The sequence below is a fragment of the Excalfactoria chinensis genome, chromosome 6, assembly GCF_039878825.1.
Source record: "Excalfactoria chinensis isolate bCotChi1 chromosome 6, bCotChi1.hap2, whole genome shotgun sequence".
Taxonomy (NCBI): Eukaryota; Metazoa; Chordata; class Aves; order Galliformes; family Phasianidae; genus Excalfactoria; species Excalfactoria chinensis.
The window spans coordinates 26243931-26269984 of NC_092830.1; the positions used below are offsets into that span (position 1 = coordinate 26243931).

A 26054-nucleotide genomic window follows, 5' to 3' on the forward strand; every position below is an offset into this window, starting at 1 on the left:
TAATCCTTGCAACACTCCTACGTGGAAAATCGTCTCAGTTTTACAGATGGGGAACCTGCTGCATAAAAGGATGGTTTGAGTCTTCAGAGTGCCAGTGACACAGACTAAATCTTTTAATCCTAGTTCAGCTGTAGGTCTGGAACAGTCCGGCCCCTGCAAGCACCAGCACTAATAACTATGCAGCTTTCCAAAGGGGCAAGAAGATTGTTGGTGTTGGCGTTGTCTTTGGAGCCTTTCTGCATCAGGAAACTCATACAGAACCTCTTCACCATCCGGTTGAACCAGGATGATGAGCCTCCAGGTTGGAACGCTTAAGCAGACCTCGTTTCAGCATGACCACAGCAGGATCCATGCAGCAGCCTCCTCGCTGGTTCTGCACTTGCCTCTGTGCCTCTATGACGTGTCCCAGAACACCGTGTGCCAAGATGCTCTGGGCTCTTTCCCACAACTGCTGGTTTGTCCTTCAGGGGAAACTGTGGGAAAGACACTGGAAGATTGCCGGCACTTAAGTGATCTTTGACCGTATCTTCATTAGAGAGTGAGGAATTTTGAAATAGCCCCAGTTGGGAAGGAAAAAGGGAAAAGAAAAAGTGGGGCAGCCTTTCTCTCGCAGCTGTGTAAGCCTGCTCTAATTGGCTGCATTTGCTAAGTCATGGCACTGATGCTTGTACCAGGAAGCAGGGATCAGTGATGTAAGTCAGGTTAGCGATGTGGTGGGCAGGGCACCCACCCTCACAAGACACTGCCATGGGCAGTTTCTGAGAGTCTGTCCTTCATGATGTCAGTACCTGGGTAGTGGCTTGGAAATGCAGGGGGATTGTGTTCCGTGTAGATGATGGAGCTTGGAAGGGAACTGTGACCTCCTTTAGTAACAAATCTGTGAGATCAAACACCCTGATCAAAAAGCAGGATGTTATTGCAAGAATAAATAAACCTTTCTTAATCCGATCAACCTGGTTATTCTGGAATCCCATAAAATAGCTGCCATTGGGACTGCTTGAGAAGAGGTTGCCATAAACATGACTTACAAGGAGGGGACATCCAAACTTTGCGCAACCTGGTGATTGCATTGGCGGTTTTCCAGGATCCCCCAAGGGCTGCTGCTAATTGGCATAAAATTAAGCAGATTGCAACTACTCTCATCTTTAATACAAAGAGAAGGCCCCCGGGAGGCTACAGGTTGCAGCGTGTGGCTGCTTCCATCATGGAGCACAGCGCGTGGGGATGTTAGGCTCCTCGGGCTCTTTCTCCTTGTTGAGGGAAGTCTGGGGAGGCTGCAGTCCATAGCGGAGCCCTTTGCAACAGCTTGACCACCCTTCTTTCAAAAACAGTGCTCTCAGAGTAAAATATGGCTTTGATTGAGCTCGTGGACTGTTAATCAGCATTCACAGGATTAAGAAAATAATATTAATAATGTCCTCCTCTCCTCCGCCCAGAAGCAGACTACTGGTAGAAGCTGAAGCTGGAAAAAATAGTTGAAAGTCAGCTAAAGTCACCTTGGTAACTGCAGCAATACACTTGCCCAGAATAGGAGACATCAAACCCAACTACAAACAGCTTTAAAGAAACAAAAAGAATGTAATCATCTAAAGAATTAATCTGACAACTGCCCACATTTACACCTCCCACAAGCTCCCAATCAGAGGGAAATGCGCTTTAATCTCCCCCAGCCCCCCTCGAGTTTCACAAAACACTGGATGCGCAGTCCTTAAACTGGGACATTTCCGGCGTGCTGCTTCCATTTAAATCTACTGCCTTTCCAAATGCAGCAGCCCTAGCTGTTGCAGACTTGTTTTTTCTGGACACTGAGAAACGTGAATTTTTTGTGGGGGTTGGATGAAGTATTAAATCTGGAATAGACAAAGTTTGCAGCGTTTTACGTGATAGTCAGCTAGAGCTTAGTCATAACAAATAAAACTCCGCCGGTTTCTGCTGCTGGTTTATTTGGTGATGGGGTGGAGGAAGTGAGGGCTTACGGGTAGCTGGCAGCCATAAAACCAGAGATGTTAGTGTTAGAAAGCAAACTTACTCTAAATTTTCTTCTACGGCTGAAAAGTACAAGCTGTGGATGGCAGTGTGTGTTATGATGTGAACTTCTCATTGACAACACCCTAGACATCCTGGTGACCCTCTGGACCGTCACCCTTCAGAAGAGTAAGTACAAGGGTTTCTGTTCCTAGTGGCAGAGTATTAATGGGTCTTTAAGAGTTGCTGCACGTGTTCCAGAGGTGAAAGTCACGTCTTCTTTGTGGCTTTCCTTGAGCACCTTGCACTTGGACATCTCCAAGCATATTGCAAAGCCGGAGGATGCACCATGTCCTCTTGAGGTGCCTAGTCCACCACGTGGCCAGAAGTGCCCACCCACACAAAGCTCTTGCTTAGAAACATACAGCTTAGATAGAAGGTGGCAGGGTTCTGCTATTGGAGTTTCACCCTCAACCTCAAATAGCTGAAATTATGTGAGCCCCACAACAAACACTGAAACCGTGACTATCTCGGAAAAGTTTCATGGAAAGGATTAATTATTTCATGTCATTCAAAGTATAAACTACCATTTTGCTTCACTCCTTCACCTTTTTGACAGGAGGGCTGGTTACTTATTAATGTGAAGTCATAATTATTGACAGCCTTAAAGTCATGACAGTTCCGTTTGATAGTTACACATTAGTCAACATCTTCTCTCGAGTGTATAATGACAAACAGCTTTTGCTGTTTCTAATAAGATTTAGAAAGCTTTGCCCCTTTTCTCCAGAATATTGTCGTCATTGCTATTATTGCATTAAGAACCGGAGGCTGTTTCCCCTCAGGACTGCAGCCCCATTGTGCTAGCAGCTGTACTGGCTCATGTGGTGGAAACTGAAAAGCCCACCTTCATTTCATGGGGTTTGGAGCCTGGGGTTGCTGGGATCTGCCCTCTGGCAGTCTGTCCTTTCAAAACATGGGCCTACAGCACCAGCTATGGGACGCAGGGGTGGGAGACGTGCCTGGCGCACTTGAGCGATCCAGGTGAGAAGGAGACAATCTCCTGTCTGCAGCATTAACATTGCTGTGTAACTCCTGATCTGCTCCAGGCTGCATAAACTCTGGAGCTGCATTTAACGAGTGCAAGCTTATAGCCTGCTTGAAAACCATGTGTTGCTAATGGCTGACCCTCTTGGTAGAGATTGATAAATGAATGATTGGAAGCAGTAGACCACAGGCTGACTTTCCCACAGTTCACTTGTGTATATAAGATCTGATAAGGAAGTTCAGGCAAAGCTTACCTTAAGGTCAACTGATCGTTAATCAGTGGTGCACTTCTCAGGTAATCAGCCTGCAAAATGCTGGCCCACCTCCATTCTTTGAAGACCCCACCTACAAAGAGCTGTAAAATGTTTGCCCAAGTAGATTAAACACAACTGTAAGTGCCACCTATGGACTACAAAGCATGTTGTGTCTTTGCTTCAGGGTTAACCCACCCGACTGACACTTGGCTGACTGGCAGACCATCAACCCACTCTGTGCATAAACTGTTATCCTGACCTACTGTGTCCTTGCTGCGTCTGTTACTCTGTATGTGGCTAAGGCACAACATGAAGCACATTTCATCGTGCAGGGAGATGAGCTGTACTACTCTGGTTTGTTTTCTCTGCATATTTCCAGCCTGGGCACGCAGGGTATTTGCAGACCTTCCTGAGACTGAGGCTGATCCTGTACCTTTGTATTAGAGTGAGCAGCTCAGCAGTTCGAGTGCGAAGCTCTCCTAGGCCTGGGTGACAGGGTAGAGGCAACAGACTGAGCTGCTTTGGAAGCTGTTCTGAACCATATTGCTATGTGTGTGGTTGATGGAAGTAGTTTTGAGACAACACCCAAAGGTAAAGTCAAGTAGAGGTGTGATGGGTTGTGAGGGCTTGTGAAGGTCAAGCTGCTTCTTAGCATTTTTTCCCAGATGTATGTTCAAGATGGCTCAGCCTGGGTGGAGGAAGGATCTGAGCATGTTTTAGCAGCGTTCCCAAATGCAAGCTACTCAGCCTGGTAGTGCTGTTTGGTTTTTAATGTGACAAAACAGAACCACATTACAATATGGCATCTTTCTGTCAGCTCCCTGATTTCCTTGTCCTCCTCTTCTAGTGATTCTGCAGGATAGAAGTTATCTCAGCTTAATATAAGTCTTCTATTAATTGCACCAAGTGAAAAAAATATAAATCATGTGTCAGACTCATCACATCAATTCATGTCATCCTCAGAACTCCATGTCCTTCCTTCTTTGTTCTGGACTATCATGTAACTGCTCTTTGAACACATAAAGTGTTTATGGTCAAGTATTTTGAGGTGCACCTGCTTGATTACCTGGAGGATTCTATCTGGCAAAGTTCCTAATACCAACATAATGTACCAACATAACCTTTACTCGTGGCTTCACCACATGCTGGCCTTGCAGAAATGAGAAAAAAAAATAGGAAAGCAAAGCTGCATTGCCTTAACACAGCCCCACTTCAAGGAGAAGGCAGTCTGTGTGTGACCTGCTCCTTACAAGCAGAATCCGTCTTTGGCTGTTGCACTTGATGCTGGTGAAAACAGAGTTCTCAAAACCTTTCAGTTGAGCTGTGGGAAGAAGTAATTTGGTTGTAATTGTAGGGATGCCTCAGACCTGAAAGATATTCCAGGACACTCTTTCCTGCAGGTCACTGCCTAAAATATCCTGAAAACAGCAAAAGGGGGAGGACCAGCATACCTGCTAATGTTTCTAAGCTATTTTGTAGTGGTTCGGGCATTAGAGAGTGTAAGTGTTTTGTAGTTCTTCCCAGAAATTCTATTTCTTGTGCTCCGGGGAGGAACGCAGCATGTGTCTTCACCAGTTCTGGTCCTAGGTCATCAAACAGAGGCAGCAGCATACTGGGACTGATAGTCTGTGGGAGGCTGAGTCCATGAAGGGGTGAGAACTCAGCTGTGTCTTCGTAACAGTTTGGTCCTTTGTTCCTCAGTATTGACAAGGTGGATCTGAATCACAGCAGAAACAGCACACAGCTCTAGGATCCTAAGTGTGCATGTTTTGTCTCTCTTAGAAGCCGGAAGGACAGTTTAGAAAGCGAGAGCTCAGCAGCTATCATTCCTCATGAGCTAATCCGCACGAGACAGCTGGAAAGCGTACACCTGAAGTTTAACCAGGAGTCTGGAGCGCTGATTCCCCTCTGTCTAAGGTGAGTGAGGCCATCCTTCCTCCTTCTCAGCTTCTGCAGCTTTTGCCTTGTGGCACTGTTTCACCATACAGACACACATGCAGTGGTTCTTTAAAGGCCAGAGCTGAGTTAATTTTGCCAAAACACATTGGAAACAGATGATTCTTTGCATGTGTGTTCATCGTGGTAAGGCTGTTCCTCATTCTTTTTTTCTGTCCTCCAGTGTATTTTAGTGTACTGAAACAGGACGGGATTAGTATGCCTTTATTATTAATAGTCCAATGCTGGCAACTCTGATAAAGAATGGATGTCTTATCATATTCTGTCAAACAAATCCCTTGAGTTGTTAACTGTGGCTTATGAACTCAGACACGAATATTTGTGCAAAGCCTGTTTGCAGTCAGTTTATGCATGCAAGTGTGTTTTCTAGTCAAATTCTGTCACTTGCATGAGTGAGGAACAGAACATTGTGTGTGTACCCTTTGCATTATCCCGTGTGCCCTGTACTTTATTAAGAGGGAGGTTAGGCTACGCATAGCACTGTATGTGACTTTTCTAGATACTCACAGTTTCAGTCAGCACTATTTTAAAAAATACATGTGGCAAATGTAGTCATTAGCATAAGACAAACGATTGCAGGTGATTGAGTTACTTTGGCTTAATTAGTTACCTGCCTGTGGTATCAGAGTTATCAGCAGCAGGTGCACACTCGCCTGTGCCTGTTGAGAAACCAATGGGATAGCTGACATGAACATATTTTATTTTACCTTACGAATGTGTGAACACTCTGTCCTGATTAGTTAACACAGCTCAACTGACCAGCAGGAACTCATCAATCAGCTGTGACCCTGTGTTGGATGCCATGTATCTTACCTTAAGTTTTCCCAATTGCATATTGGAAGCCTGCTTGCATGCAGAGGCACTCAGCCTAAGTACCACAGGCATGACTTTCCCTGTGGAAAGCGCTGAATGAAGAAAAGGATATTGATACTATAAATGGTCATGCACGTGTATCTTCTAGGTATTTTACTGAAATGCATAAGTAGCGCAGGTTACATCTGTCAAGCACCAGGGCACTGAGTTACTGGGCATTGTCACTGTAGGTAAGTTTGATCCCACTGATGATCCTGCTTAGAAAAGCATTGTCTCACTGCCATGTGATGTGAAGTCTGGATCCTCTCCTGCGGTTTTCTTGTTTCTGGAAGACTGACAGTCCCCTGTCTGTACATGCATTGGGGCTTCATCATGGGGACAGAAATGCAATGGGATCCAGTTAGGCTGTTCTAGTTCTGAAACAAAGCCCCACATTATATAGGGGAAATAAAAGAGAACTTGCCTAAAAAGGAGACTTGTGATGGGCTAATCAGTCCTATGTTCCTAAAAAGTTAATAGTTACTACCTTCAGATGGCTTCACATGCTGATGGCAGAAGCTATAATGATACATCTTCATTGATCTGTTGAATGCTGCTCACAGCTTTTCAGTTCACACACGTATGTTTTATTCCCAGGGGAAGGCTCTTACATGGACGGCACTTTACATATAAAAGTATTACAGGGGACACAGCAATCACGTTTGTATCAACGGGAGTAGAAGGAGCATTTGCTACAGAGGAGCACCCCTATGCAGCACATGGACCTTGGTTACAAGTGAGAGAGCCTTCTTCCTTTTCCCTTTACAGTGTCCTAAGTATGATCCTATGTTCAGGGCTTGAAAGTGTAGCAAACCTGTTTAGCATCTCTTACAGTTCATGCAGAATATTTTCAGTGATTATGAACTCAAAAAATAATGTTAAACTGTTACTATTTATGTCAGTGGAGCTCAAATTGATGAGCAGTGGCTGGGAAGTTATTAAGTTGTCTGTGAATACAGTAGTATCCAATTCCTGGAGTCAGCAAACACTTTGAAGACTCTTTGCTCTTGATTTCCTCAAGAAAGGAATGTAGGGAGGCAGAGTGGAATGACTTAAACAAGAATGGAGTCAGAGCAGAAGAGCTAGCAAGCTGATATCCAGAGAAGGCTGTGGGACTTGGATCCTACAGAGCCAGGATCTCAGTCTTACATCACCCTTTACAGGAGGGCAGCACAGAGGGTGCAGCCTTTCAGTTTTGCTTCTTTCTTAATGATTTTATGACAAAAGTGTGTGGCTGCTTGAAGCACCCACACATCTTCTGCACCACATTGTTTCTGTATCACAGTTTTCCCTTGGAAGCTCCTCATCTGCTTTGTGTTGAGGGTCAGCCCTTTGGAGCCAGGGATGCACAAATTATATGATGACATGGCACTAGTCTAACCTTGAATTTCTTCATGGTTATAAACACATAGCAAAGATTAAAAAAAAGCTTTGGGGAAATGTTTATACAGAAAAACACATCTCTGAGAGACTATATACATGCAGTACATCTCTGCCTTCACTGTTGCTGTGGCATTCCTGCCTCCCCTTCTGTTTTTAAGGCGGGGGTTTGTTTTAGAGTTGCAGTGTTGTAGTTAACCTTCCAGTGACTTGTTTTCAAGGCATTCCAGTGCATGTGTTCATATGTCTGGAGGACATCATACCTTGAAATCTGTATGACTTGTGAAGGAGCTGATCTTGGCTGGAATCATCTCGTGTATGGATTTCAAAGAACTTGCATGCTTTGATTGTACTGACTGGAAAGTGCAACACTCCTGTAATGATTAACAGCAAACGGTCAGGCTTAAGGGTGGGTCATTTGCTGTTGGTTTCTGTGCTTGCCAACACATGATACACGGGATCTTGTGACTGTGTTAACTCCAAACATAAGAGTGTTTGTCTGCATTTACATCACATCTTGAAATGTATTAATGTGTGGAGCAGTCGGGTAACCTCTAAGAGTGAGGAATGGCAGTAGTTAGGTCACCATTCAGGCAAGTAACCAACATTAACCCTTATGAACCCAGTTGCTTCTGTGCCTATTACTGGGATGCTGAAAATTAGGGGTGCTGAAAATTAGTTTTCTGGAGTATGTGGGAGGGAATGCTGATGAAGAGTTCCTGGCTCCCGAGGGATTGAGAGAAGCAAGTTCCCTTGCTTGTCTCCTGCACAAGATCATTGTGTTGGATCTTCTCTTCTGACAATACTGACTTTGTGTTGGCTCCTGCCCCATCCCGTGATAGGAATGAGGGAGGACAGCCTGGCTGGGAGGGGAAAGGAAGCTAGAAGCAGCCTGGGACAAGAGGAGGAGGACCTGGTTGTGTGAGATAGATGTGGGAGTGTCTGAGCTCTTGGCTTAATATGCAATGCAAGACTTCCTCTGTGCTTAGCAGTCCCTTGTGGTGTTGGGAGTGGAGGAGGGAGGTTCATGTGGCTTTGCTTCAGAAGTAAAAGACACTGTGGTGCACAAAATTATCAAGGAGGCGAGTTGTGTTAGTTTAGACCCTTGCAGCCTGAGTTGGCAGCCCCGCAGAGCTTTCACAATGAGGCCCAGGGGCCCTTCCTTCTCCTCTGCCTGGGACCCGGGGCACTGCAATGCAGAGGCTTGTTGCAGAGGCATGCAAATGGAAGGATTATGGAGAGGAAGAGAGATGGCAGGCCTCTTCTCCTGCAGGTTTTTCTCCTATCTTAGGAAACAGAGCCTGAAAAATCCAGGCCTCCACTCTGCGCAGCAGCCAGGGACTGACTCCATTTGGGCCTGAGTGCTGGTGCAGCAAAAGCCCAAACCTACAGACTAAACACAGCACCTCCTGTTTACATCTCGTGGGCTGGAGTGGAGCATGTCCAAGGTGGGTCAGGCCAGGCTGAGCAATGGGCTGAGAGTCTTTGGCTGCAGTGGGTGCTTAGCGGGTGACAGGAGTTTGGCAGGTCCTGCACCGTTCCTAGCAGACAGGTGTCCGTATCTCTGCCACAGCTGGGGCTCGGCAGGAGCCCTTTTAGCAGTCTCAGCAGAAAAGGCAAGGAGTCATTAGACTATGACGATTGTGTGCCCCATTTCTGTCAACAGTCTTTCCAGGTCACGTTTGAGGTATGTTACTGGGGGAAGCCTGTCCTGCTGCTGCCCATGCTCAGGGGATGATTAGATTATTTCATTCTCCAGAGCTGTCAAATTGGCACCTTTCCCAAGCATTTGGATTTTTTTTTTTTTTTTTTTTTTTCATTTAAGTAACATTTAATTAGTTCTAAGAAGCTAAATTCTATTAAAGGTCTAAGCATGTCAGGCTGGTTTATTTCTGAACTTCTTCCACTGTGTCATGTATTGTTGAATAGGGAAATTGCTTTGACTCAGAAATGTACAAACATATTCAAGAAGTCCTCCTTGTTAACACTAGACTCCTGTTTATATGCTAGTTACCGTGGCAAAGTCTCTGATGTGTAACACTTGCATTAACATTACACATGATCAAAGGCTTCCGTCCTTCTTTCTTCCGTTCCCCCTTCCCCCAGCACCGTGACAGCCTTATCCCCATGCCTCCTAAGCACCCCTCATCTCCTCTCCTCTCCTTCCCGAAGGGCAGATGTTCCAGATGCACAGAGAAAGGCTGGGCAGGAGCTGTCTGGCCCAGTGTCAGAGAGTTAAGGATGCTGATCATATAAACAGACTCTGACATTAACTGCCCCACAGAGACATTCATATTCATGGTGGAGTGCCCGAGCTTCTCGGACTGAGCATGCCAAGCATGCAGTTCATCACAGATCAACCTTGTTTGTCTGTAAGCCTACCCAAAGCAAGGTGAGGTTGTGCGTGCATTCTCTTTCCCTCCCTTACTTGTGTTCAGGCAGATGATAGAGACGCTCTGTTGAAATGTCTTGCTGATCAAACCCGACCCAATAAAGTTGCCTGAGCCTTTAATACATATTAATATTATCCTGGGGTAGTTTGTGTCAAAGCCTGTCAGCATGCATCATCCTTTGGGAATTACCATCATTAAGTCTTCGGTGATGGGAGTCAGGACATGCTTCTGCAAAGCTCCTCTGCTTTTATGTGGAGCTCTCTGCCCGTCTAGCACAAAGCAGACTGTTCTCCCCTCCTACCTTGCTCACCTGGACTGCTTACTCTCCCCAGAGGGGAGAAGGAGGTTTGTTTAACACTACCTTCAGATAATTTCTGCTCCTGCTGCTTTAGGCAGTCATTGTTCTAGGGAAGAAGATGACATTCAAGTCTTTGATCATGTACAACGTACATGTTACGCATCAGATATTGCTGCAAACTCTGACATGCGAGCCCATACAGTGCAGTAAAAACAAACTTAAAGAGTCCTCGTTAGCTGCAAAATCAAGCATACAGAATTTAAGAACCGTCTGAACAACAGTCTCTTCAGCTTAACCTTGCCCTTGTTATGTATGTGTATTTCAATATCATACCTAATTGAATGCTCAGATGTATTTTTTACAAAGTACGCCGCCTCATTCAGTGCACAAGGATGCAGCATATTTTGGGGTGTAAGGTAGACTCTCACCTATAGGACTTCCACTTTGTTTGTCGAAATTAGGACATGTGTAGTGAATGAGGCAAGTAATTGCAGAAAAATCATAATAGTCACATGGTGAAGCCTGTACTCTGGAGAACTGAATCCTGTCCCTACCTCTATTATTCTGTTCTTTCTCAATATTATCTCCAGATTCTTAAGCTAAAATATTCACAGATGGCAACTGAGTTTGTGTTCCCCATTTTCTGGATGGCCAGCTTGAGAGCTGAGGTCTGATCCATGTTCCCAGCAGCACCAGAGGCCAGGAGGAATTCTGCTGCAGATCGCATGTGCCCCACAGTGCAGAGTAGGCTGGAAAAGAGTCTTGGGACAGGCACCTGCAAGAAGCAGCCATTCAGAATCTTCATTTCCTCTTCACTTGTTTTCCTCTGTCTGTTAAGGAAAACCTTCTTCCAGCCATCCTGTGAAGATTAATGTAGTGCTTGCAAAGCATTCCAGCACCACAGATGAACACTAGAAGCAATTTCAGGAAGATTTTAAAATTCATTCTTACAAGTCAGGAGAGAGAAAAGAATTCTGTGGGGTAGGGGGCCAGCCTGAGAGTCAAGGCTCACACTGAACCTCCTCTGCTCCTACAGGTTTTCTCTGAGATTTTGTCAGGTCTCAGCTTCTTTAGCTCCCTCCCCCATCTGCTGCATGGAGAGGAGTGCTCCCTGCCTTGCAGAAATGTGAGGCTGAGCACGTCAGAGGCTGCGAGAGCAGGAGGGGCAGTAAGATTAGGTACTTCCAATGTAATCCATGCTGGCAGTAGTCGGATGCAGAGTACTAAATAAAGGGGAAGAGAGTAGGAGGAAACGGGCAAACAACTTGAATGATAATGAAAAGAAATGATGACTAATGCTGCATTCAGTGAGCAGAACCATCCTGAGGACCAAGCAGGGCAGAGGTCTTGTGGGAGAAAAACTGCAGGCGATCTTGTGATTACAGATTTGTTTCGTGATGCAGACATTCACTGGGGCTGAATTAGCATTGCACAGGCAGTCTCTATTCAGCCATTTCCAAAGTTTCACATGCCCAATATCGCTGGTCTCTGTAGAGGGGTTTTTTTCCAGGTAATTTACTCCGTTTCAAAACAAATGCTGTTAGGCTGATGGAGGCTATGGATCATTTGCAGTTGGCACCTCAGCACAAGGTCTCTGTCTCCACGTGAGCTCTGCTTGCCTCCCATGCCAGCAAGTTTGCAGCGTCCAACAGACATGGTGTGGATGCTGAGGCTGTGGAAAAGGGGCTCCCCTCCCGTCTCCCTACCCTTTGTGTCACCTCCGGCTTTGGCCTCTGGTCTGCTCTCCATCCTGTTTTTCTATGTCTTTGTCTTCCCCTCATCCTGGCCCGACTCTGCTTTTCTCTCCTCCCCTTCATTCAAGCTGGCAAATTCCTTCACCTCCTCCTCCACATCGCCTGACTTCCAGCAAAAATTCTGAGAGCACTGGAGAGTTTCCTGCTCTGCGTCCCGATGTGCCTGGTGCCATAGCAATGCCTCCTCACTCACAGGAATGATCAAAGGGGAAAGTCCTACTTAGCAGCCTCTGCCCTGTGTCTGGGGGTGAGCTGCCTTGGACTGGGGCATGTTCAATGAATAAGGGACCTTCAGTGCATTTTTCTGCCCTTCTCTGAAAGGCTGTGGGCAAATCGTCACTTTCAGACGCTTCGGACTCTGCAAAGTGTTCTCTTGGTAGGGAGAAAGACTTTCCCCTGACCTTCGGAGCCCCTCCTGAGGGCTAGTTCCAGTGCTCTGCAGCAAAATGATTATCCACATTTGTTAGCACTGTCGGAAACTACTTTTTCCAAAATACCTCTCTGAGATAACTTGATTCCTTTTCCCTTAAAAACCCTTAAAAACCTAAAACAAGACATCCAGCATGGAAAAATAAGTGGAGGCTTAGGACAGCAAGGTCAAACTTCTGGTAGAAAACGTTAGACAAGCATGTCTGTAGGTAGGATAGGTACGTGGAGCTCGTGGGAAGCATCTAGCTTTCAGGAGCTATCAACACACACTATCTGTGTTGGCAGTGGCAGGGTGGGGGTTGAGCAGGGTCATAGGGGACAATCCATTCTTTTGGTTTGGCAACCTAAGTGAAAAATCTGGGAAAGAAGAGCAGACCAAGATCAATCTTTAAATGTTCTCAGTTTTTCTAGCTGAAACAAAAGCCTTAAAGAAACCAAAAGCAGAAGAAAATCCTTTTGTGTTGAATGAAACCAGAAATAGAAGGTTTTCTTCAATAAAAACAGACCAAAGGAAAAAAAAAAAACAACAAAGTTTTGCAGAATGGAGCTGGGGTTGTTAGAAGTTTTGCCTTCTCTAATCAACATTTGAAGGATAAAGCACTCACCCAGGATATGAAAAACTCATGTTTTATTCCTTTGCTTTTATTTCAACCGCTATTTCTACTTCTTAGCTTTATGGCCGCCACAGCTATAGGGTATTTTGGTTGTTCCTCAGCTCATCCAATTGGAGTTGTTCCACATCATATAAAACACTGAATTAGTCACAGAGACAGAGAGCACAAGAGAATGACTCTGTTCCGGTAGAGTTAGGACATTCCCCTGGAAATGAGCACATCTGGTTCTTCTCTCTGCTATACCACATGTTAAATCATTTATGCACATTGGCATAATGGCAGCAGTAGAGGTTCAAAGCAACCTTTGTAACAACTACTCTGGTGCTTTAGTTGGTCGCCCATTAAGTGGCAGCTATGGGTTGGATCCAAGGGATTGGTTTTATGTCTCCCCAGACTTGAGTAGCCGTGCCATGCCTAGCCTGGTGAATTTAAGGACAGTGTCCACAAACTGCCTGAAATTGCATACAAGTACAGCCTACTTTTCCCCAGATGCATCTGTCCCAAGACAAACATTTTCTAAATCTTTTAGGTGGCTTCCCCCAAATCCTTGGTCAGGCCTAGGGCAATCTAAACTATCACTTTCCAGTAAGTTTATCACCTTCCCACAACACTCCCCCAAATCTCTTTTCTGTTCTTTTTTCTCACTGCCTCATTTCATGAGACACCAGGAGAAACTTAACATTGGAAGTTAAAGCATCCCATTAGGTCGTCGTGATCCACTCTTCCACAGCAAGTTCTCTAGTCCTTCGTCTAGGCTAGTTTTGGACAAGTCAAGTTCTTCCATCCTTCAGCCGACTGACTATCCCCCGGCCTAATGCCCCTCCCTTGCTGCTTGAAGTACATTTTGGCTATTCCTTGTGGCTTTCTTCTTACCCACTTGGAGCATTTGCTGAAATGCCTGTTCAGCCTTAGCATTTTCACTCCAAAAGAATTGGTATTGCTTGGCTCCCTTGCCAGCTCTCTCTAGTTCAGCCAAACTTTGTGTTTACTGGAAGCAACCCTGTCTACAAGGTTGATCTCATCAGGCTGGACCTAGGACTAGCCTTGTAGCTGGGAATGTCATAGGAGATCTCACAAGGTCAAAATCTTTCAGCGTCATCGTATACTTCCTCTTCGGGAATTGTATCATCACAGTGTGAAGCAATAGGGTCCCTCAGGCATCTGCGAGTGGATGTTTTTCCTGTACAAGGAGAGTTATGAATCTCCTGGAAGAGCAACAATGGAATTTCCCATCAAAGGTGTTTGTTGCAATGCTGGTACCTTGGAGGCTGTACTGAGATGGTATGGGCCTCTTCAGGCAGTGTCGGGGCTGGTCATGACGTAGAAAGGCTTAATGACAAGGCCAGAACCATCAAAGCAAGGCAACGTGAAGAAGGCCAAGCCAAGGGGAAAGCCAGGAGAGCGGCTGGGGATGTTCATGGCACAAAGCACAAATCAAGGGGTGTATTGGTAATGTCTAATTTCAGTGGGAAATGCTGACACACCTCAGCTGCGTTTTCTCTGTGCTGTCAACAGGAATTAATCTGAAACATTTTTAGGGCAAAGGTCTCCTAAATGCTGCTGGGTATTTGCAGAAGTAACAGATGACATGCGGCTTAGGGTACAGCTGCTCCACCCAGCCCAGGTATAGCACCTGTATGGACGAGCAGTGTCTGAGGAGTGCTGGTGTGATTTACCTACGTAAACCCATGTATGGGTTTATTGCAATGCATCCCCACCTTCTCTGCCTGAGCTGTACAGGCCAGCTCTGTACCAAGTCCAGATCTAATAAAACCTTTATTTTCTTTGACAAACCTGTTAGAAAAGCAAGTGACAATGTTTAATGCAAACATAGCACTAGGACAAAGTGTGGGATCATTTGGTTTTGTTTCTAGGTAGGCAAGAACATGGGTATTATCAGTAAAAGCATCCACGCTGAGTTGTCCCTGGGCCAATTGCTTGTATTTTGCCCTGAACAAAGCACATTCCCTGAAGCTAGACAAAGCTGCAGCTTAATTCCTAGCTCAGCTTCTGAGGGTCTTCCAAATCAAAGGTGTGCCAGCTGTTCTAGGCTGTCAGAATCAGCATGAACTGTGGTCCACAGCAACCTCTCCAGTGACGAGAATTTCTAGTCCTCATGATAGGGTTGAACCCTAATGTGCGAGAGAGATGGGGTGTTAGGTGTGGAATGGTACCTCTAAGCTGACTGTGAAGTCTTTAATGTTTTACTAAGCACAAGTTGCTTTCAAAGTCAGCCAAACTAGTCTAGAGCCCCGTGACCTTGTGAACGTCTTTAGATCTCACCTGTTTTCCTGCATTTGCAGCTGTGTACCTGTAACAAGTCACAATACAGGTTTCTCAACTGTCTGCGGGTATGGAGGCTTTGACACAAGCTCCTTCACTTGACCTGTAGCTGAGTCCTGTGGGTAAGAAGTAGGTTTCAGACAAGCTCAGGTGGGATTTACCACGAGAGGGAGACATCATGCTCACATGTTCCCTGAGTGCATCCACCTGAATGGGGCTGCCAACCACGGTGTTTTGTAATGTGTCAGCACATGCAGCTATCAGTGAGGCAGAGGGAAATGCAGGCCTTGATTGTTGCAGTAGGTACCTCTGATAGAGAACAGGTACTTCCCCTTTGGGTAGTCACCATCTTCCAAGCTTCTGCAGCATTACTGACATTCACAGAGCCACAGAGCACGTGGGAAATGAAGAGTGAATCTGCTAGCAACGGGATGGCATCTGTCTGGGCCTCTCTGGGTCAGGTCACAGAGATCCCAGTGCAAGCAGAACTGTATCACACCAAAGGGAACATCCCAGATAGCCCCAGCTGCTTGGCGAGGCCGTTCCCTGTACGTACTGCAAACAGCCATGACAAAGGCTGAGCTACACCCTGCAACCAGCTTCAGCAGGCCAGGAAGGCGGGAATGTTTGCACAGAGCTGTGAAAACACAGAGCTGTGAGCAGCCGGCCTCTATGGCTCCGGGAGAGCTCCGTCACCTCTTCAGCACTGCCCAAGAGATGTCATGGGAGGAAAGGCTGACTCCGTGTTTTGGATGGCTTCATTTGTCCTACAGATTGCAAAGACTCTTCCCCTAGCTGGAGCTGTTTTCGTTGGGGGAGTGAAAAAGCTGTTTCATCATTATGATCTCTGTGCAGCGTCCTGTTGATAAGATCAACTAACAGCATTGAAGGAAAACTCTAGATTCAGGCCTGAAATATAAAGTGAATGGGGCCTATTTGTTTAATTTGAGCTTCTAAGGTTTAAATCCCAAAGGAAATTAAATTAGGTGCCTAGAGCAATGGCAGTCTGTCATGTTTATTTGCTGGGAATGTCACCTTTAATATCATGCACATATAACGTGTGTGTGTTAATGTAATGGGGTATCATACTGTGCAGGAGCAGGCATGCTACAATAGCTGGAAATGTGAGATATTCTGAGCGAGGGAAGCTGAGATGGGATCAGATTTATTCTCATCCTTCTCCATAGGAGCAAAGAGTCACCAGCATGAAGCTGTTTTGCTGATTGCAGGTGTGGATGTCGGCCTGATCTATGAGCAGACCTTAATGCTCTTGGGTCATTTAAATTGGTCTACTTCTAAGAGGGGAGATCTTGTCTGGATGCAAATCCAGGACTGCCGTACTTCTTGCTTCAAAGCCCTCTTAGCAGCCGGTGTGCTGGGAGCGTGTGCCTTCTGCATCCTCAAGGGAGTTCAGGAGTGCTGCAGGTTCCCTGAGCTGAGGGATCAGCTCACTTACCCATTTGGTTGCCCCCGCGCTTTAGAGATTCCCTTCTACTCAAGGAAGGAGGACAAGTTTCCCCAGCTGCATGGGGTAGGAGGCTCTGGGGTGGTTTGTTTCTGACTCAGACTGCTGCAGGTTGCTGAGGATGGGCTGTGTGTCACACACTGTGTGAATGTCACTGCAGCAGTTTGTCACTGCAGCCAGAGACGCTTGCCCTCCACCAAAGTTAACTATCTATGCAGGGCTTGCAGAACGGCACTGCAATCTTTTCTCATCCTGCTCCAAAGCACACGCTGCCGCCACTTCGATCTCACAGCCACAGTCCGTGAGACAGCTGAGCTGCAGACTGCTGTCCCACTCCGCCTGTCAGACCCTTCAGGGAGCCAGTTCAGCTCACTGAATCAGTGGAAGTTGTTGTTTGGTTGTTGGTTTCTTTTCAGCTGGATTAACAGAATCCACTGAGAGGGTGATGGTGAGCTGCAGATGGGCTGGGCTCAGGGGATCACACCCCACGTTGGTGCTTGTCGCAGTGCTCCACATAAGCTTGTCTCTACTCTGCAAGTCTGTGGCTTAGCCAAGACCTGACTGGTCCCCCGTTTGCTCCCTCGAGCCCTTGCTGCTCACCCCTGCTCACCCTGTGTTGTTTTCCAGCAGCAGAAGAGCAGCTGGCTGCCTCCACATGTGGTTCCCATTTCTTCCCTGCCTCTGGCACCTTGGGAGCGCCCAGGGGTCTTCCTGCTGCGCTCTTCTTCTAGTCCCCCTGCCAAAGATGTGACTCCTCATTCCTGCTCTCTCACCCATCCCAACCTCTGGCATTTTTGTTCATCCGTGGAGGGCTGAATATTCATTTCCTCTTTGCCTGATTGCTGTGAATACCAATTCCTCCTCCTTTTTCCGGCTGCTCTGTACATTTTGATGTCTGCCAAATTGTTTTCATTCCCTCACCCCATTGCAGGCTGCACCTCCGCAGAAACTGATCTGCTCCACTCGGAGCCCCAGCTCCCCACCCAGCTATTCCTCCTGGGCTGAGCGATCAAGTTGCCCTCCTGCCTCCAACACGGACAGTCAGCTTCCTCGTTCTGCGAGCAGGCCAACAAACGAGTGTCTCCAGTTCAACAGGCAGGATAGTTACAGCCTCCTGCAAGGAGACTGCAGCAGTTTGCAGTGGCACTGCGTGTTTCAGTGCAGTGTTTCTCAGCTTGCCAGTCTGCAGATTGGTGCCAGGTTGCAGAGCTCTGTCCAAAGCAGCAAGCTCCTGGCTGCTAGCTGAAGCAGAGCTTTTTCCAGGCTCAAGGTATGAACAGAAAGGCCTGATGGGCTACCTGCATCCAAGCTGAGCAGCTCAGTCATAAACCCTGGCCTGAAGCCTGCTGCAGGTTGGAGCTAAGTGAGGAGGGAAATGCAGCAGAGAGTGGAGGCTACAGTTCCCTCATCCTCCAGTGTACACAATGTACAGTGTTTGCAGGGCAGCAGGGGTGAATGGAAAATAATTCAGACACATCATAGCTCTTGAATCTGGATTTGGTGTTTTCAGATCAATTCTCTTACCAGTCAAAGGAAGAAAAGGAGACCAGAGTACTCCCTTTCTTTTAGCCAACAGCCCTGCTGGTATTACCAAAACAGAGACCAGTGCCTTCAGCCAAGTAGCCCACGTTGTCCAGGCAATCATGTGCTCTCTGCTCCCATTACTGGCACCAAGGAACTGGAGGTGGCTTCCTGCAGGGCCATTAGACAGCCAGGTTGCCCCTCTTCCAGCCCAGGGTAGGAGGAGACCGGGTACAGAAGGGGTCTGGGTATGGTGACTGCTTTGGGAATGGAGAGCAGTGCTGAAGGTGGAGGAAAAGGGTGGAGTGAAGGAAGGAAAGGAGGTACAGTGGGAAAAAAGCAAACCTGTAGGTTGAATTGGGAATAATGCTCTGGGTACTGCTGTAACTCAGCTCCCAGGAATGCCACTCCAAAGCACTTGCACTGCATGGGGATGTTGTCCCCATCCCCTACCACATTTCCATTCCCTTTCCAAATCCGCTGGCTGCTGGGGGCTCCAGCCTTTGCATCTGCTGCAAAAAGAGACAGAACATGTCTGGTTTTGGCTATCATATGCCTTCCTAAAGAGAGTGCGGTTATTTCTCCCTGTGAATCCCTGGGGCTTGCTCCCCAGTGTTCCTCAGCTTTGTGTGACTTGTGGTCTTCAGGGAGCTTCACTTCAAGAAATCAGATGAAAGCAGCACCGTCTCCCACTGCTTCTCCAGCAATTGTTATCTTGACCCCTTTTCCTTCTTCCCTACTCTGTCTTTCTTAAATCCAGGCCTCTAATTTTAGTCTTAGGAAGATAATTGAGGGTCAAAAAAGATTGCCATATAATTTTAACATTTTTACCGTGGTTGAGGCGGGAGGCAAAGTTAGGAGCTCCTTGCCCTTAAACCGATGTGTTGCAGGAATGAAGAACGTGGGGAAGGAGCAAGCTGGTACAGTTTGCTCAGTGCAAAAGTCATTCTGTTGCTTGGCAGTTGGCTGAAACTAGGAGTGAGAAGACATAAACCACTGTATTTCCTTTGCAGATCCTATTGACCGAAGAGTTCGTAGAGAGAATGCTGGAAGATTTAGAAGATCTGAACTCTCCAGAGGAAGTAAGGCTGCGTTGTTCTTGCATCCCCAATGTATGCCCAAGAGAGCCTCACAATCTGGAGGCTTTGCGATACCTTTACGTGTTCTTTGGGATAGGGCACTGAGAGAAGGGATTGTGAGAAAAGCAGAGCAGTTTTCGGTATGAAGGGAGATGCTGCACATCCTCTCCTTCAGCGTCATTCCCCACTCACTGTCTTGGCACCCTGACCCAAAGCAGAGCGGGCCAGGAGTCAGGGTTTGCCTCCATGCTGTGGGTAACCTCCTTAAGAGCTCACCTCCTCCCCCACTTCCAGAGCAGCTGAATGCAGTGGTAGCACGTTTACTACTGAACAGTCTGTCCTTGGGGGCCTCCATTTTTGGTTTGGGAACATTTTCATGTCTGCTCTTGGCCCTCACCTGCTGCCCCTGCAAGTCAGTGCACAGCGTGCAAAAGACCATCCCCAGCCTGAAAGCGTTACAGCAGCGGCTGAAGGAGCTTTATAAAGCTTTGCTCTGTGGTGCTAAACTTCCCCTTGCCATGTGATCTCTTCCTGGGGAACATTTAACACCCTGTCTCCCATGCATGCCATATAAATATTCTGACTGACTTCAAAGAGCAGTGGCAAAAATGACATGTAATATTTTTAATCCCATTTTTTACAGCTCCCTGCAGACTCTAAGGAAACTTTCCTTGGCTTGTCAAGCAGCCCTCCTATCCCTCGCCCTGCTCCCCTCCCCCCAGGAAAATCTCAGGGCTCTAATTGTTTAATCCAGAGTTGATTTAATGCCAGGGTGTTCTTTGCTGAGAGAGTGAGGGGAGCACACTGCTGGCTGTGCAGGGACTTTCAGGCCAGCTTTTATCCAGTTAAACCTAATCCAAAGCTCATTTTGGCCGGTGACATGGAAGCCCAGGAGCACTTGGTCGGAAGGGCCTTTAGTAGGGCTTTGGATTGCTTGTGTTCCTCGGTGTCCTGCGGCGAGGTAAAGGCAGTGGGCATGGCAGCTTCTGGCACAGCGACCAGCCTCTGAGTTACTGTGACTTTGCTACATTAAAAAGTAAAAAGCAAACAAATGCAAAGGATGACTTCTCCGAGAGGACTGCTTTGGAACCACTCCTCTTTGTGAAAAGGAAAATACTTGAGATGAAATGTGATCTTTCAGCGTTCAGATCCCTCCAAGGATTTGTACATTGCGGGATCCCAGTTTGGGCCAACTTAACACGTTCCTCACAGACCTGGCTGATGATATTCTTGCGATTGAACGAAGCTCTGTCAGTGCTGCAAGGAGAGTCTTTCCTTTGCTACATAACAAGGCTCCCAGATTAAGTGAAATATCTTTATCTGTGTATCTTTAGCATGTGTTTCACGTGCTCTTGAACTCAGAAGGATCCCCTGGGCTGTATGGGACCACTGGATTACATGGTCCAGGCCATACACAGGGACTGAGTTAAAGAAAAAACAAGACAGTCCTAAGTGGAACTTGGACTGTTTTTGTTTACTAGAGGAGGAAAAAGTAAAAGTTCTGGGGAGCCTTTGCCCTGAACGATCCTTCTGCCTTGCCCTCGGATTATGGGTCAGGCCCAGAACCACCAGCCTGGCACACTAAGGTCAGTGGGTCCCAACTGCAAGTTACCCCTGTACACAAGCTGTGCATGGAGCAAGGTCAGGAGCAAATTCATAGCCCACTGCAGCTATCCTTCCTGTGAAGCAGATGGCTGCAGGGGAACTTCTCTAACAAGAACCTACCACTGAGCAGGCGTTGATGTCCTTCAGAATGGGGCTCTTAGGGAAAGAAAGACAACTCTCTGGATAAAGATGGATGATTGCAGGTCCTTTTCCCTTGCACAAGCTCTCTATGTGTGCAGTAGCCCCTGTGTAGCTTCCAGCACTGCTGGCTTTGTTCAGGAAAGGATGGCTGTGTCTGTGGCAGTTCTGAAGCAGCTGCCTCCATGTCCTGTGCCTGCAGCTGGGGTAGGATCCTGGGGAGATTCTTCCCTGAGGATGGTGTGGAGGCATCAGGGATGATCACTGCACTGTGATCACTGAGTGCAGCAGAGATTTAAATGGAAGTCATCCTGCAATCTGGTTTCCAGCCTTGTGTTCTGGATGCTCAGAACAGTCAGTGGGATTGCTTGAAATGCTGGTCCCGAAGTGGCTGTTCTGCTGCCATGTTGCCACATACAGGTTTGAAGCCTGTATTCGTGCTGCATCTAGGATGTTTGCTTATTTTCTTTTACTTCCTGCACTCTTAGACATGGCTTTGGCAGTTCAGCAGTGAGAGCAAAATTGTAGTGACACAGAGGGGGAGCTTTCCTTGCTCCAGGATTGCACTTGTCAACCCACAGATGCCCCACAAGCTTCCCCTGCTAAACAGCAGATCTTTCAGTGCCTGCCCTTTGAACAAGAAGGCGATGGGAGGGTCTGGTCCATGTTAACCCTTGCATGGCTGTCAGCACCAGGAAACAGCTAGTATTGTTCCACTCTATGATGGTTCAGTGCTGCCCTGAACCTCCTGCACTTGCTGTGTGAATGCATGGGCTCTGGTCACATGTGTTTTTCATGGGAGCCCCGTGGACTTCTGTCCCTAAGCAGTCGTGTTTGGGATCTGCCACGTTCAGGTGCCTTCCCAGCCTCGGGCTGGGTGTCCTGCAGCAGCATTAGGAGAAGTGGGACAGAAGACTTGCATTGTTTGGGAAACATCTGCCAGAAACAATGATGTGTAAACCAGGCTGGGGCAAAAATCTCCCTTCCCTGTGCTTTAATCAATGTTTGCAAAACAGCCCAAGCGGCTGAGTGCCTGTGCGAATATGAGGCATTGTGCAGGCACTGTGCAAAGCCTTTGTGCAGGGGGTCAGGCTGGAGCAGAACTGCTGCCCAGGCATGCTGACCTCCCAGCCAGGGCTCCCTCCCATGGATGTCCATTTGCAAACCCTCTCAGTTCTGCCCTCAGCAGGACTCATGCACCACCCCCCTGCGCAGGCAGGGCCTTGCGAGCTGCCGGAATGCTCCCTCTGAAGAAAACAGGGGCTCTGGAGAGGAGGTGGAGGGAAAGGGCCATAGCCAAGTGGAAGGGGAGAAAAAATGCACTTGTGCTGTGAATTTTCAGCGAGATCGGGGAGGGGAGATGGTGATGGGAGCAGAAACCCTCCGGAATCCATCTGATGAAATAAACAATGCTTGGGCTGAAATCTCATAACTTTACTTTGGCAGCTGAGGCACAGGCCACATTATCTAATGTCCACTGCTGTCCAAAACATACTGATGGGGAAATGTTTTCTTAGTGGCCTCTTGTTTTAAGTAATAATAATAACACGGGGCCGCCTGCCTTTGTACCCATTTTGTGTTTTGTTTTGTTTTTTCTTTCTGTGGATTAGATTGCAGTGATATACATTAACTGGTTCTCTGTATTGTCTTACAGTTTAAACTTCCAAAGGAGTACAGCTGGCCTGAAAAGAAACTGAAAGTCTCCATCTTGCCAGATGCTGTGTTCGACAACCCACTGCATTAGAGCTGAATTACACCCTTCTAACAACTGGGAGAGCCAAGTTACTGTCCATTACCCAGTGACTCACAGGATAATTAATGCAGTAAAAACTCTGCCTGCAAATAAAAGAGTTTGCTGCACAACCACTGCAAACAGAAGAGGAGCAACTCAGCACCAGCCCAGACCGAACTGAGCCCTTTCCTTTATCCTTCCCAAGGCTGAGCTCTCTGGGAACAGCCTGCGTATGTGTGAGTGCGAGTGAGAAATATTTAACTATGAAAATTAGTAGTAAGAATCCTTTCTCTCTCCTAGCTACAGAACTTCCCTCTGCCTTAGCCCAGGGTGTAGGCGCTCTGCACGCCTGTATTTACACATGCATTCTGCCAGGTGCAAGCCTATAATCCATGGATTAAATGTTCTTTACGTGACTCTGGAGTCCTTTTGTTAGCCAAACTTTTACTGACTGCAGAACTGTTCTTCCATGTGCTATTTTTTTTCTCTTTTCAGAAACAGAATGGTATTTCCCCTGTTTAAAGGAGGCCAAAAGCTCACATGCTTGAAGCTGAACAGATTTAAAGATGAACTTTCTAGTTCAGTCAAGAAAAACAAACCCAGATACTCCCTGCCCTCAAATTAGGCATGTTTTAAGTGTTGGTCTTGGTGCTATTAGCTATGGTATCGCTGCAAACAGAGGCAACTTTATTCTCATGCATCCTGTCCTTGTGCCTGAACCCCAGGGAAGGTCGCAACCTCTGGTTTTGCACAAGCAGGAGGAAGAAAGCTACCGGGGCGGGGGAGATCTCCTGTTTACAGTGTGTCTATCTTTAAAGAGATACTGTCAAGTATTTTTTCTTTGCTATTGTACAGAATTTGAGAAGCTAGAAAGAACCGTTTGTTCACAGGGCAACTTCAGCAGCTCTGCAGGATCCAGAGGGGAGGCTCAGCCTCCGTAAATCCAGCTATTCTTGTTGCAATGGGAGTTGTGCCCTATCGCAGCTCTGTTTTCCCCTCCAGCCTTGCAGTGGTTGCAGCTGGTGTCCCTTCTTTTCGGTGGATTTGGACTGAAAAGCATCCAAAGCAGTTTGAAAAGGCCCTCTCCTCTGGATCCCTTTGGCCTCTCACCCAGAGCAAAACGTGTTGTGCAGAGGACACAGTCTGCTCGGTCATGTTGTGTTTCTGCATCGTGATGCTGGCCCACGTGTTTATGCTGAAGCAGTCAACTGCGGGCTTCACCCCCTGCTGCTGCTGCTGCAGGTTCTTCCTGATGCATATTCCCCCAGCCTTTCTTTGCCCATTGTCTTTCAGTGGCAACTTTTCTCTCCTTGTCAGAGGAGGTGCAGCTTTCTCTTCCACCCCTTTCTGCCAGCTTAGCTTGGCGGTTTCTTCTTCCCAAGTTGTGTGCAATTGCCAGTTGTCGTGTGATCTTAATACAAGTATAACAATAGCTTTTAACACTTAACTCCCCTGATCAAACAGCAAAGTCCAGGAGGCCTCTTGGTACCCCAGGCTTGGATTTCTGTTTGTTTTTTCCTTCCTGGCACAGACTGCTTTGATGTTTTTTGCATATATTAGAGGCTGGTTAATGCTGGTCAAGAAGCAGAGCTAGGAGCCACAAAGCTTTCCTTGGACTTGCTACAGAATTCCTCTGTGGCCTCAGGCAAGTCACTCAATGTCTCTCTGTGCAGAGAGGGTGATTATTGACTAGAGGGCTGTAGGACCTACCGAAGCATGCCAGGGTTTGCAGGGGAGGGCGTGCTTTGTGTACAAAGTAGTATTTGTATTATTATAATTGTTGTTATATTATAATTTAAGGCAGGCCAAATGCAGGGTCCAACACTGCTCAGCAGAACCTTCCTTTCTGCAAAGCTACGAAAGCAATTTACATGTAAATGAGTTTGTCATTTTGTCTGAACTCAGCGGATCATCTTAAAATCCTGCTGTGAAAGAACAAACTTTCAGATATCTGCATGTGCCAGCCAGGGTGATTTCTGTGCTGTGGCAAACTGCATTCATCCATGGGATCTATTGGCCAGTTTTCATTGTCCTGGTTCACACTAAGCCTGCACAAGCCTTCTGCTCTAAAGACTCATATCCAGGGGACACTGTGGGCTGGAGAGCAACATGGAAATCTACCAGTCCAGCTTCAGAAACAGTATCACCGAGTGTCCTGTCCCAAGATAATGAACAAACAAACAGTTGTGGTGGTCAGAAAAAGGGCAGGGCGACAACTACAATATTGTCCCAAAGCCATCTACCAGCGGTCGCCCTTGGACTGCTCTGGTATGGGCTTGCTGAGGGTGCCTGCAGCAGCGCTGGCCCTTCACCACGTGGCTGGCTGCTCTTCCTTCTTTCCAGATGCTAGCTCTCATTACATGGAGCTTAAAGTCCACATCTTAGTGGAGAAGGGGTTTGTGGAAGGTCAGTTGTTGCTCTTTTTGCAGAGATCAGCACAGGGCAGAGAGAAGTCCATCACACCCTCTGTGGGTCTGAGACATCTGCAAGGCTGAGGACCTCCTGCCCTGTGACCTCTGGGAGCCTTTGCAGCAGGGCAGGTGGCTCCACCAGGCTGCCTTGTGCTCCGGTTTTGTCTATGCGTGTGTTGTCCCCACCGTATTTACTCTCTTCAGACGCTCTGGGTTGGGTTTTCATTGACTTCAGAGGGAGCACACTGAATGCATTTGAAAATCCACCCAGTATTCTTGAGTGTGTGGGTTTTTTTTTGTTCCATGTCATGTATTTATATATAGTTCTGTGTATTGAGTTATGAACAGGTGGCATGCCAGAAATCTCTATTTCTGTGACATTTTCTCAACAGATCTTTGCCAGTAGCCGGATAACAATGATGAGGAGGATTTCAGGGGAAGGAAGTGAAATCTTCCCTTTTAGCTAAGGGGGAAAATATTAGACAAACGTTAACTGCTAAAATAGAAGGCTGTCTTATTGTCAGACCAGCTATAGGAGAGAAACTGGTGAAAGTCAACCCTTAAGCTCCAAGGTCGTGCTGCTGCCTCTCAACAGTTATCAAGAAAAAGAAAGTTGCGTGTTATTCGGCGTTGTGAGCAGCTGCTCACCCACAGGACCTCCCCTCCCGTGAATCGCTTCAAGTTTGCAGCGGTGCCAAAGGCTTACTCTACTCATTGGCAAGTAAATGAGATCTCGAGTTTGGATATTTTCATCTTGGGGCGAGAGGACATGCCTGTGTGTGAAGGAACTGGGAAAGAAACCTTTGTATTTTAGTGAGCAAAGAGTTTTAAAAAGGGAAACGCACCAGCGTTAATAAATGCCATGCTATTTTCTAGCCCCA

At 47.0% G+C, this 26054-nt stretch overlaps 1 protein-coding gene across 2 annotated transcripts in view; it reads left to right on the forward strand.

The window, feature by feature from the left end:
- The window catches only part of SUFU (SUFU negative regulator of hedgehog signaling), an 83203-nt gene extending 57430 nt beyond the window's left edge, over window positions 1-25773 (forward strand). The window contains exons 9-12 of one of the 2 annotated variants that reach the window (XM_072340645.1): window positions 5046-5180; window positions 6669-6807; window positions 19222-19290; window positions 22685-23177. In XM_072340645.1, the coding sequence (XP_072196746.1) occupies window positions 5046-5180; window positions 6669-6807; window positions 19222-19290; window positions 22685-22774 (433 nt within the window). In that variant the 3' untranslated portion in view covers window positions 22775-23177. Of the gene's footprint in view, window positions 1-5045; window positions 5181-6668; window positions 6808-19221; window positions 19291-22684 lie in introns of both variants that reach the window. The other variant, XM_072340643.1, reaches the window with a different exon arrangement.
- Window positions 25774-26054: the final 281 nt, after the last annotated feature.